At 42.5% G+C, this 15,585-nt stretch overlaps 1 protein-coding gene across 5 annotated transcripts in view; it reads right to left on the reverse strand.

The window, feature by feature from the left end:
* Yipf1 (Yip1 domain family member 1) overlaps positions 1–15,585 on the reverse strand; it is a 40,611-nt gene that overhangs the window by 5,269 nt on the left and 19,757 nt on the right. For 4 of the 5 annotated variants that reach the window (XM_046450863.2, XM_046450864.2, XM_046450861.2 and 1 more), the window contains 4 exons: positions 14,954–15,120; positions 14,410–14,592; positions 9,763–9,860; positions 996–1,624 (listed from right to left, as the gene is read on the reverse strand). In XM_046450863.2, the coding sequence (XP_046306819.1) occupies positions 9,771–9,860; positions 14,410–14,592; positions 14,954–15,120 (440 nt within the window). In that variant the 3' untranslated portion in view covers positions 996–1,624; positions 9,763–9,770. Of the gene's footprint in view, positions 1–995; positions 1,625–9,762; positions 9,861–14,409; positions 14,593–14,953; positions 15,121–15,585 lie in introns of those variants that run through there. The other variant, XM_046450862.2, reaches the window with a different exon arrangement.

Consider the following 15,585-nt stretch of genomic DNA (forward strand, 5'->3'; position numbering starts at 1 on the left):
ATTGAAAGTGAAGAAAAGTATTTTCAGCTATCTCCCCCACCCACCCTCAATAAGTTAGTCTCAGCAGCGGCACCTGAGAGAGGCCATAGCTAGGGCTCTTCTCCTTCACTTTGTTTTTTTTTGGGGGGGTGGTGCTGGGATTGAACCCAGGGGTGCTTTACCGCTGAGTCATATCCCCAGCCTTTATATATTTTAGTTAGAGACTGGGTCTCCCTTAGTTGCTTAGGGAATTGCTCAATTGCTGAGGCTGGCTTTGAACTCACAATCCTCCTGCTTCAGCCTCCTGAGCAGCTGAGTTTTCTCCTTTACTTTTATAAAGAGGCCTTCAAATGGAGAAGCCTGAGCTAGAAATGCAGATACACCTAAGAGCATGAACTAAGTAAAGCACTGGATTTACACCTAATCTGAGAGGACTGCTTTCCCCTCAAGGACTGTCTGGTAAAGCCTTTGCTGAGCCTGAAAGATCATACACATGATTTCGGCGAGAGCCAGGATGTGCACTACCTACACTTGCTGGATTACAGGTATCTTGGGATCAGATGATGACAGTCATGGTCAAGACTGCTGAACACAAGAAAAACAAAAAGAAGTCACTGGAACATCTGATGACATCATGGAGCAGCCATAGTAACCTCAGACTCTCTCTAAACTTCTATTTATGTGAGGAAAATAAAACTACTAATGTGATTAAGCCATGGCTTGCTCACTGGTTTCTCCCTTTAATATACTCTAGTCAGGAAGTCTTGCCACCTTGAAGCACTCAAAGAACCCTAAGAAAAATTTCTAAAACTCATATGTCAAAATGGGTTGCAAATAAATATGTTCTTTAGATCTAATGTTATATACTTACAGGAGGAAAAATTCAGCTCTCCATTTTAACCCATGCATCATTGCAACTAGTACTTTAAATCAGATTCCCAGCAGCCTCCAACACGCTGAAGATAAAACCTCAAAGAAAAACTTGAGGTCAAAGCCATGAAATGCAGACACAGACATTGTGTGAGGTATTTATTTTGCAACCATTAGGTTCAGTTGCCCAATATCAAGTTAACAAGACAATTTTCCAAGTTCCCAATTAATCCCAACCCAAAATCATACTGTTCGGCTACTTTAGCGCAGCAAGCATTTGGAGCAAGTAGGATCACCTAGGTAATTGTACATAACTCAGAGAAAATACTGTAGAAGTTAGGAAAGATGTATCTCAGGTGTTAGGAGTGGCCTCCAGTGAAGCACATCATCTGACTGGGAGGCGAACAGGAAGGCATCTGAGCATGCCTAACCTATCCCGTCCCATTTCATTGCCAATCAGCACACAGTCACAGCAGTGATTGATGGGTGGAAAAGAAGGGCTTAAAGACACATCTGCTCAACAACATTTAATTTTTGTGGGTTTTTTTTTAAATGGTGCTGGGGATCAAACCCAGAGCCTCACACATGCCAGGCAAGCTTTCTGGCACTGAGCTACACCCTCAGAGTAATATTTTAATTTTTGTTTATTAAACAGGTGATGAGGCTTCATCCAGTATGGCACCATCTATCAGTCTCCTGCCAGCCTTGGCCATTCTGCATTCCTGCCACGGAGGCCATGTCCAGAAGAACCATGCTCCCAAAAACATAAAGAGAACTGAAAAACAAAAAAGTGACTTTCAAAATAAAGCTTCTCCCTCACAGACAGGTAAATTTTAGAAAAGGGTACTTAATGTTTAAAGGTGTAACTTCAACACCAGAAACTATCTGCTGTCACCAGCTCCCAAAATCTCGAGCCCTGAGTCCTGATTTTTGTGCTTGAAGTTGAGCTCACATTAGATGGGAGATCACATTTTTTAAAGTTTTCCTGTATTTGGAAATCCAGTGACTGTCTCCTACCCAGATCCTCAAACTACCTTCACCCGCCTTCTTTCTCTCCTCTGTGGCAGCACTGTGTTAGGAACTAGAAAAGGGCTGGTAAAATGGTGTGAAAGGACTTGAAAAGATTTGGGTGGTGGAAGCTGTTTGTGATAGTTGAAACCCAGGGTTAAACACAAGGGTAGGAGGCAGGACATACCTTAAGGGCAGATCATGGCAATTCAAATAGTTTGGGCTTTCTTATTTAGATAATACAAAGCAGAAAAGAAGTTTTTAAGTAGGTGAGTGATACAAAGACATGGTCAGGTTTATTATTATTATTATTATTATTATCATTATTATTATTTGGTATGAGGGTGGAACGCAGGGGTGCTTAACCACTGAGCAACATCCTCAGTCTTTTTTATATTTTGAGAGAGGGTCTTGCTAAGTTGCTTAGGTCCTCGCCACTATGGCATGAGCATTCTCTGCTCCTTTCCTTGCCCCAGCCCTGTACCCAAACCTGGCCAGTGTCATCACTGCTTGATCTGGGGTATTCCAATCAGAAGTTTCCATAGTCCTATCTCTTTAATTTAGAGGGGCCTTCTAGTCTGTGCAATGCATGAGATATACAATTGGGATGTAGAGGGTCCATCTCCATTGTTCATCCCAGTAGCCTTGGTACCTAGCACAGATCAGACCCAGTGAATAAACAAATAAAAACTTCCCTAGTAACTTGGCCAGGGAAATTTTGGGCGTCACATTATGTGCATACTAATTAGCATCTGTTCAAGATCAAGCTTGCTGTAAGTGCTTGCTGGGTGCAGAGCCATATTGGTAAATAAAGCTCTGCCCCCAGGAAGTTACAGTAAATAAGAAAATTACCATAACAGAAAAACATACTAAGAGCTGAACAAGACTATAGAGCCAACGTGGTGGCACACACCTATAATCCCAGCAACTGAGGAGGCTGAGGCAGGAGGATCAAAGCCAGCCTCAGCAACTTAGCAAAGCCCTAAGCAACTCAGCGAGACCCTGTCTCTAAAATAAAATGTGAAAAAGGGCTGGGGATGTGACTTAGTGGCTAAGCAGCCCTGGTGGGTTCAATCCCTAGTACCAAAAAAATAAAAATAAAAAAGCAGGGAAGGAAGTAAGTAATATTACCTGGAGAAATAAAACACACACACACACACACAACACACATACATACATACACACACAACACACATACATACATACACACACACACACACACACACACCCTTGAGGAGAGGGAATCTGAAGTGGATCCTTCTGAAATTGCCAAGTACATAAGGCAAGGAAGGGCATTCCAGAACTTAAAAAGAAAATTCTTAAAAGATTTTAAAGTAATATTTCCAATAATTAGTGGTAGTGTTTATACTATTATTAGATTGTTGTGAGCATATGGTGGATAAAACAAGTAAATACTCATGTGATATTCCAATTCTGTCATTAGTGGCATCATTGAGAAGTGAGATCTTAGGGAGAAAGGAGATAAAAATATAAGAGAATTCGGTAAAAACTTTGTAATATTAAACAGAAATCGGAAGCATCAGTATGAACTCACAGTGTATCTGTTTTAAAAGCAAATATCAAACAAGCAGATAAATATTATTTCCTGGTTTTGAACACTAAATAGGCCTGCCAACAATGCCAAGCCACTGCAGTGAGCACCACAAGCTTCAGTATATGATCCTGAAATACTTATTCCCCACTGAAAGAAAAGGCTTGATGTAGAACAGGAAATATTCAAAATAAGCCAGGGACATTTGTCATAATTGATAGCAATATAGTTATCAGTGACTCCCAGGCCATGTCAAGACAACCCAGAAGCCAATCTGTAGAGGCTCCAAATAGCCAAAAAGGGGAAATTTTGAACATCAATAAAGATAACACTTGCGGTAGGCTAGAGCTAATGGGTCACTGCTGAAGAGTACTTGCAAACCAACTATTTTGAAAAGAGGTAAACTAAAAAGAATAATCATTTATCTTGCCTTTCTTATACAAACTATACTGCTGGATCACCAAACAGTAGATGAAGGGAGACCTTTTTTGTCCTAATTAATAAAGAAGAGGGCTGGGGTTGTGGCTCAGCAGTACAGTGCATGCTTAGCATGTGTGAGGCCCTGGGTTCGATTCTCAGCACCACATAAAAATAAAGGACTAATAAAATATTCTTAAAAATGAAGAAAGATAGGAATAATGGAATAACAGATCTAGGCATTGCTTGTTAATGGCCACTAAAATGAAAGAGAGATAATTTGACATTGAGTTTGGGGATTGAAGTATACAGCAGTAAACATAAAGTAGAAAAATCCCCATGAATCTGATCAATCCTTTAGAACCAACTACTAATTCAAAGAACAGAACAACTTCTTAAATGAATCATGGAAATACGATCAGCAAAACCCATACAGAGAGAAACAACAGTATAAACATTCTTCAACAAATAAATGGAAAAAATTAACAGGGAAATGGAGTAGGAATCTGTAATTTAGATACATCAAAAAGTTGCAATGAATGGACCTTATTTGGATCTGAATTAAACAAGCTGAAAAAAAGTTATGGTATGAAATTCAAACATTGAAGCATACTTGATATTAAAGTTATTTTTTAGATGTCATTATGTTATTGTGGTTGTTACCTTCCCTTCTCTCCCACTGTACTGAGATTGAACCAGTGTGCTCTACCACTGAGCTATGTCCCCAGCACACCCCTCTTTTTTTTTCCCAAACAGTCTCCCTAAGTTGCTGAAGCTTGCAATCCTTATATCTCAGCCTCCAAATCTCTAAAGTGGCTGGGATTATAGGTGTGTGCTGTCATCATTGATGATTATGTTTTTAAGAGAGTCTCTGTTTTATAGATATTGAATTTAAATATGTATGGATGAAATAATAGGATATCTTAGATTTGCTTCAAAACAAGACAGAGGAAAAAGATGGGGAGTAGGTGAGTGGCCATGAATTGGCAATTGTTGAAACAATTAGCACAAAATAAATGGTAAATTTGTATTTACTATTCATTCTACTTTTGCCTATGTTCAAATTTTCTACCAAGTTAAAAAAAAGTCAAGGTTATTGTGCTGTATTTGCCACTCCAGGTTCCCCCAAAGAGAACTAAGAAGAAAATTAAGAAAGAAATATCCCAGGGACCAAAAACAGATTCTTTGCACAGGGATATTTTAGAACCAGTTGATTTGCAAAGCATAGATAATAGTGTCAGCAATGGTATGAAATCATGCAGTTTGGATATGGGGCTAAAGGGGATTACAACATTGAGTTAAAGCTGATTTCAGAATTTAAAAACTGATATGCATAAACCAATAAGATGGTTTATACCTTATAAACTCTCAACATGAGTGAGTGAAAGGATAATTGCATACAAACCCTGTGTATCAAATCAGGAGGGTTTGAATTACAAAGAACTCTCCAGAAGCCTTTTGTTCATCTATTATTAAATCCCTTATCACACTGCAGTACAATTATCTGCTGGCTGCTCTCCTCTGGACAGACACACTGGTCACCGCCCATGGGAAGGCAGCCCACTCTGGATGCAGTCCTTCATGAACACTATCCCTCAAGCCAAAGCAGAGCTTCCCAGGTAGTTTCCAGGATTTTTACCTGGGTCTTGGCTCAGAGAAGAAATGGCAGTGGCCTTCGGGTTACAAGTTAATGAAAAAGAAAGGACTGACACCAGACATTCTTTATACTATCTCAATGATTTATGTAGGGAAGCTTCCCTGCTTACAAGTAATTAGAGGCTCCCCTAGAATCCTCAGGTTACAGGGTGAGGAGGGGTTAATGCTCTCCCAGGAACTCGTTCCAGGCTAAGCCTTCCAGTGCACAGATTTACGTGGGGAAGGTTATCGTTGAGATTAGAAGCCATTCTTTTTCAGTGAAAGCTGGGAGTCCAGAGATTACAGTAGAAGGCACAGCCAGCTCATAAATCTGCAGCGCCCAGGGCTCTGGACAGTTCCTCTTATTGGCAAAGCAATTGATGCTTCTGCCAGGGAGGCTGCAAAGAAGCTGTTCATCACTATCTCATTTGGAGACTTGACACCCAAATGGAGGTGCTGACACCCAAGTTTACAGATCTGAGCAAAGCCCAGAGGTGTCAAATCGGTGTAAACCAGGGTGTGAAATCTCCAAGGGCCCAAAGGCCAGGCTCTTCTCAGACACTGCTCTAACTCTCTGAAGGGTTACAGCACTGGGGTTCTTGGTATGGAGACTTTACAACAAACTGCAAAGAAGGAACTGAAGCCCCAGCTCAGGACCAGGACAAGAAAGCCATTAATGGGGCTGATGGTGGATATTCTGGGTCAAGGGAAAGGCCCAGGCAAGTGCTGCCACCGTGTTCTCATCTCTGTCCCTATCTAGCTGGGCTCAAATTTTCTTATGCTTAGAGATGTGGGCCCACATGGTGTCATCAGATCTCACTGATCAACCTATATCTTCACCTTCACAAAAGCCATGGGAAGCTGACTACTATTTTTAGAACAACAGGAAACTAATTGCTTCTACCTAATCTTCAGGACCTAGTTCAAATTAGAGCCTCTTGGGAAGCTGTCTGAGTCACTGTGTCTCCCACAGTCCTCAGTTGACAACCTGCCTAAGGCACATTCCACACAACATGGCATTACCTGTTAGACTATTCTCCCTATCAGACTGAGGCTCCTTGAGGCAGACACTGTATCTGACTTTCAAAGTCTCCAAGGCATGGCTCACAGGGGCCACTAACTATGTGAGTGAGGGAGTAAATGGTCCTTAGGTAAAGGACTCAGCCTGACTTGTGTTTTCATCTTACAAAGGCTCATCCACCCTCCCCACAAGAGTCTAGCCCCTGCACCATAAGTGCCAGTTGGGCATGAGTCCAGGCACCACAGAGACCAAGTCAAATACATATGAATCCATTTTTTTTCTGCCATGGACTCCAGTCTAAGGAAGGGACCCAGCATGCCCTAGGCCTTCTCTGCCAACAGTCAATGGAGCCCATCTGTAGGATGAGCTAAATTAGTGTATAGACAAGAAACTCTAATGCAAATAAGCTGTCATCTGCTCATCCTAAGGTAGCAGGCTCCACAACCAATCCACTGAGGTAGTGAAAGGAAAATAGAACTTCTACTTACAGTTCATGTATTTTAAATAGAATTAAACTTTAATAGGGATTGGGTTGTGGCTCAGTGGTACAGCAATTGCCTGGCATATGTGAGGCACTGGGTTCAATTCTCAGCACCACATATAAATAAATAAAACAAAGGTCCATTGATAACTAAAAAAAAATATATTTAAAATAGTATATAAACTGATGATAGTATGTGCAAATAATTCAAATATACACATATCACTGGTTAGTGCTTGTGGCAGACTAAAAAATGGCCTCAATGATCCCTGTCTCCAAGTATTTGTACCCTTGTGTAATCTCCTCCTCTTGAATGTAGGCAAGACCTGTGATTTGCTTCTAGTTAATAGAATACAACAAAGTGACAACTGTCACTTCCACATTTACATTATGTAAGACTACTTCTTTCTTGCTTTATGACTTTGATGAAGTAGCCATCAAATGAAGAGGCCCACATGGTAAGGAACAAAGGATGGCTTCCAGAAGACTTTCAGTCAGCAAGGTGGCCCTCATCCTAACAAGCTACAAGGAAATGAATCCTGACAACATTATGTGAGATGGGAAGATATTTCCCCCGTCTAGCTTTCAGATGAGACCCTAATCCTGGATCACGGTTGATTGCAGCCTTGCAAGAGAACCTGAAGGAGAGGAGCAAGCTAAGCTATGCCCAGATTCTGTGAAAAGGTGAATTTGAGTTGATATTGTTAGTCAGCAACAGATAAGTAGTATAGGACTCAAACTCAGTGAGAGGACATAAAGTCAAAGATATGTGGGGACCTCTGAACTATAGCCATCTCTAGATTATCAAAGGAGGGCTCCAAAAAAGGCCAAATGCCAGCAGTGTAGCCTGTGAATTTTAGTGGTAAAAAGAACATCAATCAAAAACAGGAGCAGAACTCAAAATGGGCTTCTAAGACCTAGGTTCAAGTCCTAGTTCTGCCTCCAAGCAGCAGGTGATCTTAGTAATCAAATTCCAGCTCTGCCACTTCATCTATACTATGGGTGAACAGGACTGGTAAGAAAACCACTGAGAAATTGACCTGGAAATCTTCTATATAATGAAATATAATATATGCATGTTAGCTTGTCACAAAACTCAGTGGTTTTGGGCAAGGTACTGTGCTTTATTGCCCAAGCCTCCTTATTGTAAAATGATTATGGAAGCCCATACTCTCTCTCAAGGCTCTGACCATTTTTTATTCTAACATCTACCCATGAGAAGATGGGAAGATGATGACCTGTGACATTTTACAATAGTTCCCATATCATTCCATCAGCGAGGGAGACTGTCTTAGCAATGAGGTCACTGGAGGCAACTTTGACCAGCCACATCTTGTCAGTCTGCAGGGCCTATAACATGAAGTCTTGTTTTCCAAACATGTTTTCCAAAAAGCAAATTAAGGATCAAGAGAAAGTTAGGCGGATCCACCAAATTTCAGTACAATTTGTTGGCCTGCTTTCAGCAGGGAGGTAGCATTGATTTTATTATTGAATACCTTAACTATGTGCCAGAAGCTTTTATAAATACCACTTCTAGTTTCTCATCTTTACTACCACCTTATAACATAGGTCGTATCATCCATGTTTTATAGATAAGTTAGCTAAGGCTCAAAGACAGTAAACCCCTTTCCCAAGGCACACTGCAAGTACATGGGTAGAAACAGGATCTAATTTAATTATATTTGACAGTAAAGCCCCTGATCTCTGTATATACCCCACTGCTATAAGAGTGAGAACAGCTTGGGCAAAAAGGTCAGCAAGTGATTACAAAACAGTACAGGTTCTGGGCCCACAGTGAGATCCTGTGCAGAGTATTGCTTCATTCATTCATGCCATAAATGCCACTGAGCACCCACTGTACACCAGAAAGAAACCTATCCCTTGCTCTCATGGACACTGATACACAGAAGACAAATGAAAGACTAAATGACCAAATTAATGGACAGACAGACACACAATTAGTATGTCAAGCACCATAAGAGAGTGATGTGTGCAAAGTGTAATGAGATCACAAGGTGAGTGATAGCTACTGGAAGGGAATAAACATTCTAGACAACTGTAACTCCAAGCACAAAGACATGATATGTTCCAGCAATGGCAAAAAGTTGAAGCTGGGGAAGTGGCTCAGTGGTGGAGTGCTGGCCTAGTGTGAACAAAGCCTGGGCTTGGGCCCTAGCAACATGCGTGCGTGTGTACACACACACACACACACACACACACACAAATTCAGCATGAGCACAGCTCTGGACGCTGAGGAAGTAATAGAGGGAGGCAAGGAACAAATCCTGAAGTCTCTTCCCTATACTCTGACCCACTCAGCCACCATTGACAATGGAATCACCTCAGAGGCCCTGGTATTAAATGAGGCATAACAATTTAGAAGCCTTTGGAGGACTCCAGGATTAATTCAAGAGGCATCAACTCAGGGTCTGAAGGCAGCCTGAGAAGTCACAGAAACGCTAGAAAAACCAGCAGGTCTATTAGGAAATAGAAGAAACCCATCCTAACTTTAGCAAGGGTACAAGGAGTAGGGGAGGGGGAATCCCAGGGCAAAGGAGGGGCTTCTCTTACTGCAGAATCTAAGAGCTCATGTTCCCCAATTCTATGAGACCAAATTGATACCAATATCAGAACTGAAGCTTTCAACAAGAGGGACGTATACACAGACATACCACATGAAATAGTGTGCAAAGACAAAAGGGTCTCGCCCTCTCTCTTCTTGACTCCAACAGTAGCAGAACTGATGATGCTACCCACTTTTTACTACACCACACACAAGATGAAAATACAATCTCTTACTTTCCTTGCTAGCTGGACTTGGCTGCTGCGACTGTTTGGTTTGGAGTAGCTGTAGCTGGTGGAAGATGGTCCATCTCTGGTGCATCAAAAAAGTATGCCTGAAAGAAGAGAGGCATGAAGAGAAAGTTAAGACACCATGGTCCTCAGTCCCCACAATCCCCCTGCCATATTTATGACCACACTGACCTGCAACTATCTGTTTATGTCTTTCTCAATTACTCATCTGCTGCTACCATTTATTGTTCACTAAATCCTTCTTACAACCCTGTGATGTCATTACAATTTTCTTTATTTGACAGGTGAAGAAACTTGGGTTCAGAGACACTGTTGTTTGATCAAGTACACATAGTACATGGGTGGTGGAGCCAGGTCTCAAAGGTAGGTCCCTCTGACTCCAAAGTACACGTTCCTAATTCTAGTCTCTCCTTCAGTGCAAAGATGATCTGTCTTTGCTTCTGTGTCACTACCACCCCGCACAGAGTTTGGCACACTATGTAAACAATTAGTACCTAATGAACTGAACTATGACAGATTGCTGCTAAACCATTAGTTGGCTTTCTGAAAAGACCCTGAAAAGAAAATGCTAGGCATGCTTCCCCTCCTAATTCTTCAGCTAGGAAATGAAAGGTTAGATAAGTGCTTCCACTCACCACCTGTAACTTAACTGTCAAAAATCAGGAGGTAGAGGAGGGAAGACATCAAGGAGGGTCCTCCCTGCTATCTCAAGGTCTGAGAATCCTAACTTTAGCCCAAGAAAATACCAGTCTTACTAGCTTTGAACACTGGTTGTTCAAAGGAAAGGTGTATCAAGAACCACTGAGCCAGGTGCAGTGGCACGAACCTGTAATCCCAGAGACTCAGGAGGCTGAGACAGGACTATCTCAAGTTCAAGGTCAGCTTGGGCAACTTAGTAAGACCCTGTCTCAAAAACTAAAAAGGGCCTGGGATATAGCTCAGGGGTAAAGCGCTTCTGGATTCAATCTCTATGTGCCCTTCCCCACACAAAAAAAGAACCAAAAGTGCTCATGGCTCCCCCTTGGTTCAGTGCCTTAGGAAGGTGAGAAGTTAAAAAGCCTCCAACACAAGAACAATTTTTCAGCAGCTGTGCTCTCTATCAGCCAGAAGAGGGCACCAACACCACATACTGACGCTTCCCCAGCACAATCCTATTTCTCCTTAACTCCTTAACAGACCTTTTCAGTTTTCCACTGATGCCTTTTTCAGCAGACTTCACGTAGTTTGTCACATTCTGAGGGCAATTCCACTACTTTTAAAAGCCTTCCTCCCAGGGCCCCTTCCTGCAGCTGTTTTCTGGGGTATAGAAAAACAGTCCCAAACTTGAGGACAGAGGCCATACTGCCCATACCATTCAGGACTCCTCCAGTCCTCTTGCAGGAGCACAAAGGCCCATGGTGCAGGTGCAGGTGGGTGGTGCTCTTCCAGGCTATGGGAGGAACCCGTCTTCAGATGGAAAAGCCAAGAGACCCTGGTTCTACAGCCCGCTGTGCCACTAACTTGCACTATACTCTGGACAAGCCCCTCCACCCTATGGGCCTGTTTTCTTTCCTTCTTTCTTCCTTTTGTTCTTTTTTAAATAATAAGTTCCTTAAGTTTTTTAGTTGTTGATAGACCTTTATTTTATTATTTATACATGGTGCTGAGAATTGAACCCAGTGCCTCACACACGCCAGGCAAGTGCGCTACCACTCAGCCCCAGCCCCAACTCATGGGCCTGTTTTCTTATCTGTAAAACTGAATGATTAAAAAAAAAAAAAAAAATGACCTCTAAACACCATTTCTTGAACAAGCTTTCATTCTATATGTTAACTCAACAAGTGCTTAATAACAACCTCAGATACCATTTTGGGAGCACCTACTATGCACCAGGCACATAATCATTAGTCAGCTCAGAAACCTGTTAGTAGGAAAATCTATCCCCATTTTAAAGATGAGAAAGCTGAGACTCAGATTCTCCTAGGGCTATACAACTGTGTGTCTGAGCTGGGATTCTAATCCAGTTCTGTCCACCTCCATGGTTCAGGGTCTTCTATCCTCCCACATGGCTACAATTTGGCACCAGGTCTAGGCTGGTCTCAGATCTGTACTGCAGAGGCCTCAGGGAAGGCACACAGTAGAGATAGGACTCAGGTTCCTCTATGAGCCATAACCACATAAACAGAGGCTTAATACTGCTCTAAACATCCCAGCCAAAGATGTATCCTCTGGGTGCTTTCTTAGCCATCCTGCCAGGTGTGTTCCAGTAAAAACTTCAGAGATCACTTGCATGTACAATCACCAAGGGGCCCTCAGCAGGTGTGGGACTGTCACGTGCTTCACTGCCATAAGGCAAAAACACCAATCCATGTTTCCCAGGAGAGTCTGAGGAAGCCAGGCTGTCTGGTTTAGCTGGTGCCCCTCAGCTTAAATGACTCCCCTGCCAATTCCTCTCTCTGCCCTTCTGATAATAATAATAATGTCTCCCATCTGTACAACGTCATATTTTTTGTGGTACAAATATCACTTGATCCTTATAACAGTAACAATGTTACTATGGTGTGCATGATCAGCTCCTTTTTCTAAGTAAGGAGGCAGGAGTGCAGAGTGGGAAATAACCAAAGCAGGGAGTGGTGGAACTGGGACTAGAACTGAGTCTCCTCACTTCCAAGCTAGTCCTCATCCAAAAGAAAAAGGAGGAGGCCATCTCCAGTGCAGAAAACAAAACCCAGGCCCTAGAATGGGTGGGGAGTCGGGGGCAGCAAAACAACTGACCACAGGGTGGTTCCCTTTGTCCACAAGGAGAAAACTGGACCTTGTCCTTCAAGAGGTCGTCCCGCTCCCAACGTGCCATCCTACCCCACAATCCAATCTGCCCTGCTCTGGAGACCCCAGGGAGCTAAACAGATGCCCTTTCTCCTACCTCCTCGCCACACATCAACTTCTCAACCAGGTACATAATGGGTAAAAAGTTCAGGAGAAACATGGGAAGTTGGTGAGCAGCACCAATGAAAGGGCACCATGAAGAGAATGAGAGACTTAAGCTTTAGTTTATGTGTGAGTTGTGTGGCCTTGGACCACTTCTGCTGGGGCACCACGGAGCAATATGCAGCAAACAGGCCCCGGCAGTTTCTAATGACATGGGGTCTCTTTTCCTAACATCTTTCCTTCTGAAGAACACTTTATAATATATGAAGGGCTTCTGCAGCCATCTCACTGAATCTCACAGAAGCCCAGGAAGATATGAATCTCTTTGACAGAAGAGGAAACCAAGGTTCTAAGAGTTAAGTTGCCTTGGTTCACAATGCTATGCACCTCCCAGTCCAGCGTTTTTGTTTTGGTACCAGGGATTGAACCCAGGGGTTCTCAGGGGTGCTTTCCCACTGAGCCACATCCCCACCCCTTTTTTATATTTTATTTAGAGACAGAGTCTCACTAAGTTTCTCAGGGCTTCGCTAAGTTGCTGAGGTTGGCTTTGAACTTCCAATCCTCCTGTCTCAGCCTCCCAAACTGCTGGGATTACAGGCATGTACCACTGCACCTGGACTTTTGTACTTCTTAGTAATGCCCTCTTCTAGAAAGTTCTTGAGCAGCAAGATGGGCAGCTTCAATGCCATTTATCCCAGAAGGAATTAGAGGTACAGGAGTTAAAGATCTTGCCATAGGTACCACATGAAATAGGTTCTTATTAATAAAGAAAATTATAATACTTCCCTACTCCAGTATTCAATCCTCCCTGCTCCTTGCTAGTTCTTATAGTGCTTTAAAAGACAATTCTTTTTCTTCTGCCTCCTCCTCTTCACCAACTTCTCAGGAAAGTATACAATGGGGAAAAATTCAGGAGAGTCATGGAAAGATGCCAGTGTAAGGTATTACAGTGAGTGAATAAGTTATGACAGAAAGGACATTATTCCTCAACAGACAGAAGGATCCAGAAGGGGCACTGCAGCATTTTAAGGGATCAGCCATGTCTCCATAGGATGAAAGGAAAGGGACTTAATTTATGGACATTTATAAGACAAGTTCTATGTTAAATGCTTTCTATGTATTATTTTGTTTCATCCTCAGAAACACACTACAAGCAGGAATTATTATCATACAACAGAGGAAGAAATTAAGATTCAGGGAAATATAGAACTATATACAAGCTCACATAGCCAAAAGTGAAAGCTGCCTGAATCAAAAGCAAAGGCTCTTCCTAAAAAGACATCTAGACACAGGAACTCAAAACCTGCTCTAAATGTGGTCCACTTTAAAAACAACTCCACTGTCCTGTATTTGACTTCATTCTCTCTACCCATGAAACTTCAAATGTCATAAGTCTTCCTAGATACACGCAGGAAACCATCAAGGCACCCAAAGGCAGAGTCCCCCCAGTCCTGCTCCCCAACTCGATACGGAGGCACATGTCCACCCACACTTCCTGTGGCAAGACACTAAACCTTAACCAGATTACAGAAACTAGGTAAAGGCAGAGATTACAATCAAATTCTTTTAACTTAGACCACTTCCCTCTAAAGAGGGAAGAGGAGAGTCTAAAACAGTGTTGACTTCATGGAGGCTATTTTAAAAGAACTGTTGCATCTAACAATTTGAGGTCATTGAGCATTTGCATATAATACACACTAAAAGAATACAGGAATGAGACCATACCAAGCAGCCCACAGAAAGAAGCATATGAAGCAACACAATCGTCACAATTGTGGCCAATGCAATGCGCCGGTTATCCTCACGAACAGCTGGCCAAAACGTCATTGCCAAGACAGATCCTGAGATGGCCAGGGCAATCATGACTAGAATCCAACGAACAGCTTTCTGAGGGATAATCCACAGTATCTGAAAGAAAAGAAAAGGGTGGTAGGGAGAGGCTTCTTGGAGGCATTTCAGAGAGGTATTTGTTCATTCCAGGCACATATGTTTATATACCCCCAGCCAATCAGCAGCTGGGCCCCCGCTGCCAGTCTGGTTTTCAGTATAAGCTGGAGAAATGCCACCAGCATGCAGACTGAGATGGACCCTTTCATAACCAAGGGCTCATGATCTGGCACTCACCCCAAACCCTGTTCATGCTGAACTTTAAATTCAAAGGGGAATGTCAGGAGCACATGAGTGTTAGGCTGGAAATAACAATGCCTGGTGGAACTTTCAACCAAGAACAGAGCATCACCCAGGGTCTGTTCCACAGTGTGGTACTTACTGCTGTGGGAATATAAATGAAGAGCGAATAGCCATAGACACACACAATCTCCAGAAACGAATAGGAAACGATGTTCATAACTTTGCTGTTTCTCCACACAAGGAAACCCCAGAGGGCGAGAGGAACCAGCCACGCATAGGCATAGATGATGGTAGCTGCTATGGACACTGCGGACGACAGGACACAGTTTTCATCCCCAACAGAGCTTAACATACTATCAGAGCACTTCTGATACCTAACTGTCCTGATTTTCTAAACATGCCAATTTACATCAATGGACTGGGGGATCACATCTTGCTAGTCTTCATTTCCTGGGCGTGGGACCTGACTCATAACAGGCACTTGATAAATGTTTGTGAACTACTGAATCTTCTGTGTCTACCTTTGTGGTGATGACTAGTATCCTCCTATATAGTTTTTACAGTTCATTTGATAACTAACAACTTATATTATTAAACAACTGAGATACTTCAGAGGGACACAATGGTAAGTACACTGAGCATTTCAATCAAATAAAAGCCAACTATCCCCTTGGAAGAACACATCCTCCTCCTTAGCGAAACAAGAGCTGACACTGATTTCTTTAGGAAATTTATTAAAATGCCCTGGGTACAGATTAACTTGTTCTGCAT

This window comes from Marmota monax, unplaced genomic scaffold (genome assembly GCF_021218885.2).
Source record: "Marmota monax isolate L192 unplaced genomic scaffold, Marmota_monax_Labrador192_F-V1.1 WCK01_AAM20220418_F8-fsc00023, whole genome shotgun sequence".
In the NCBI taxonomy this organism is placed as follows: domain Eukaryota; kingdom Metazoa; phylum Chordata; class Mammalia; order Rodentia; family Sciuridae; genus Marmota; species Marmota monax.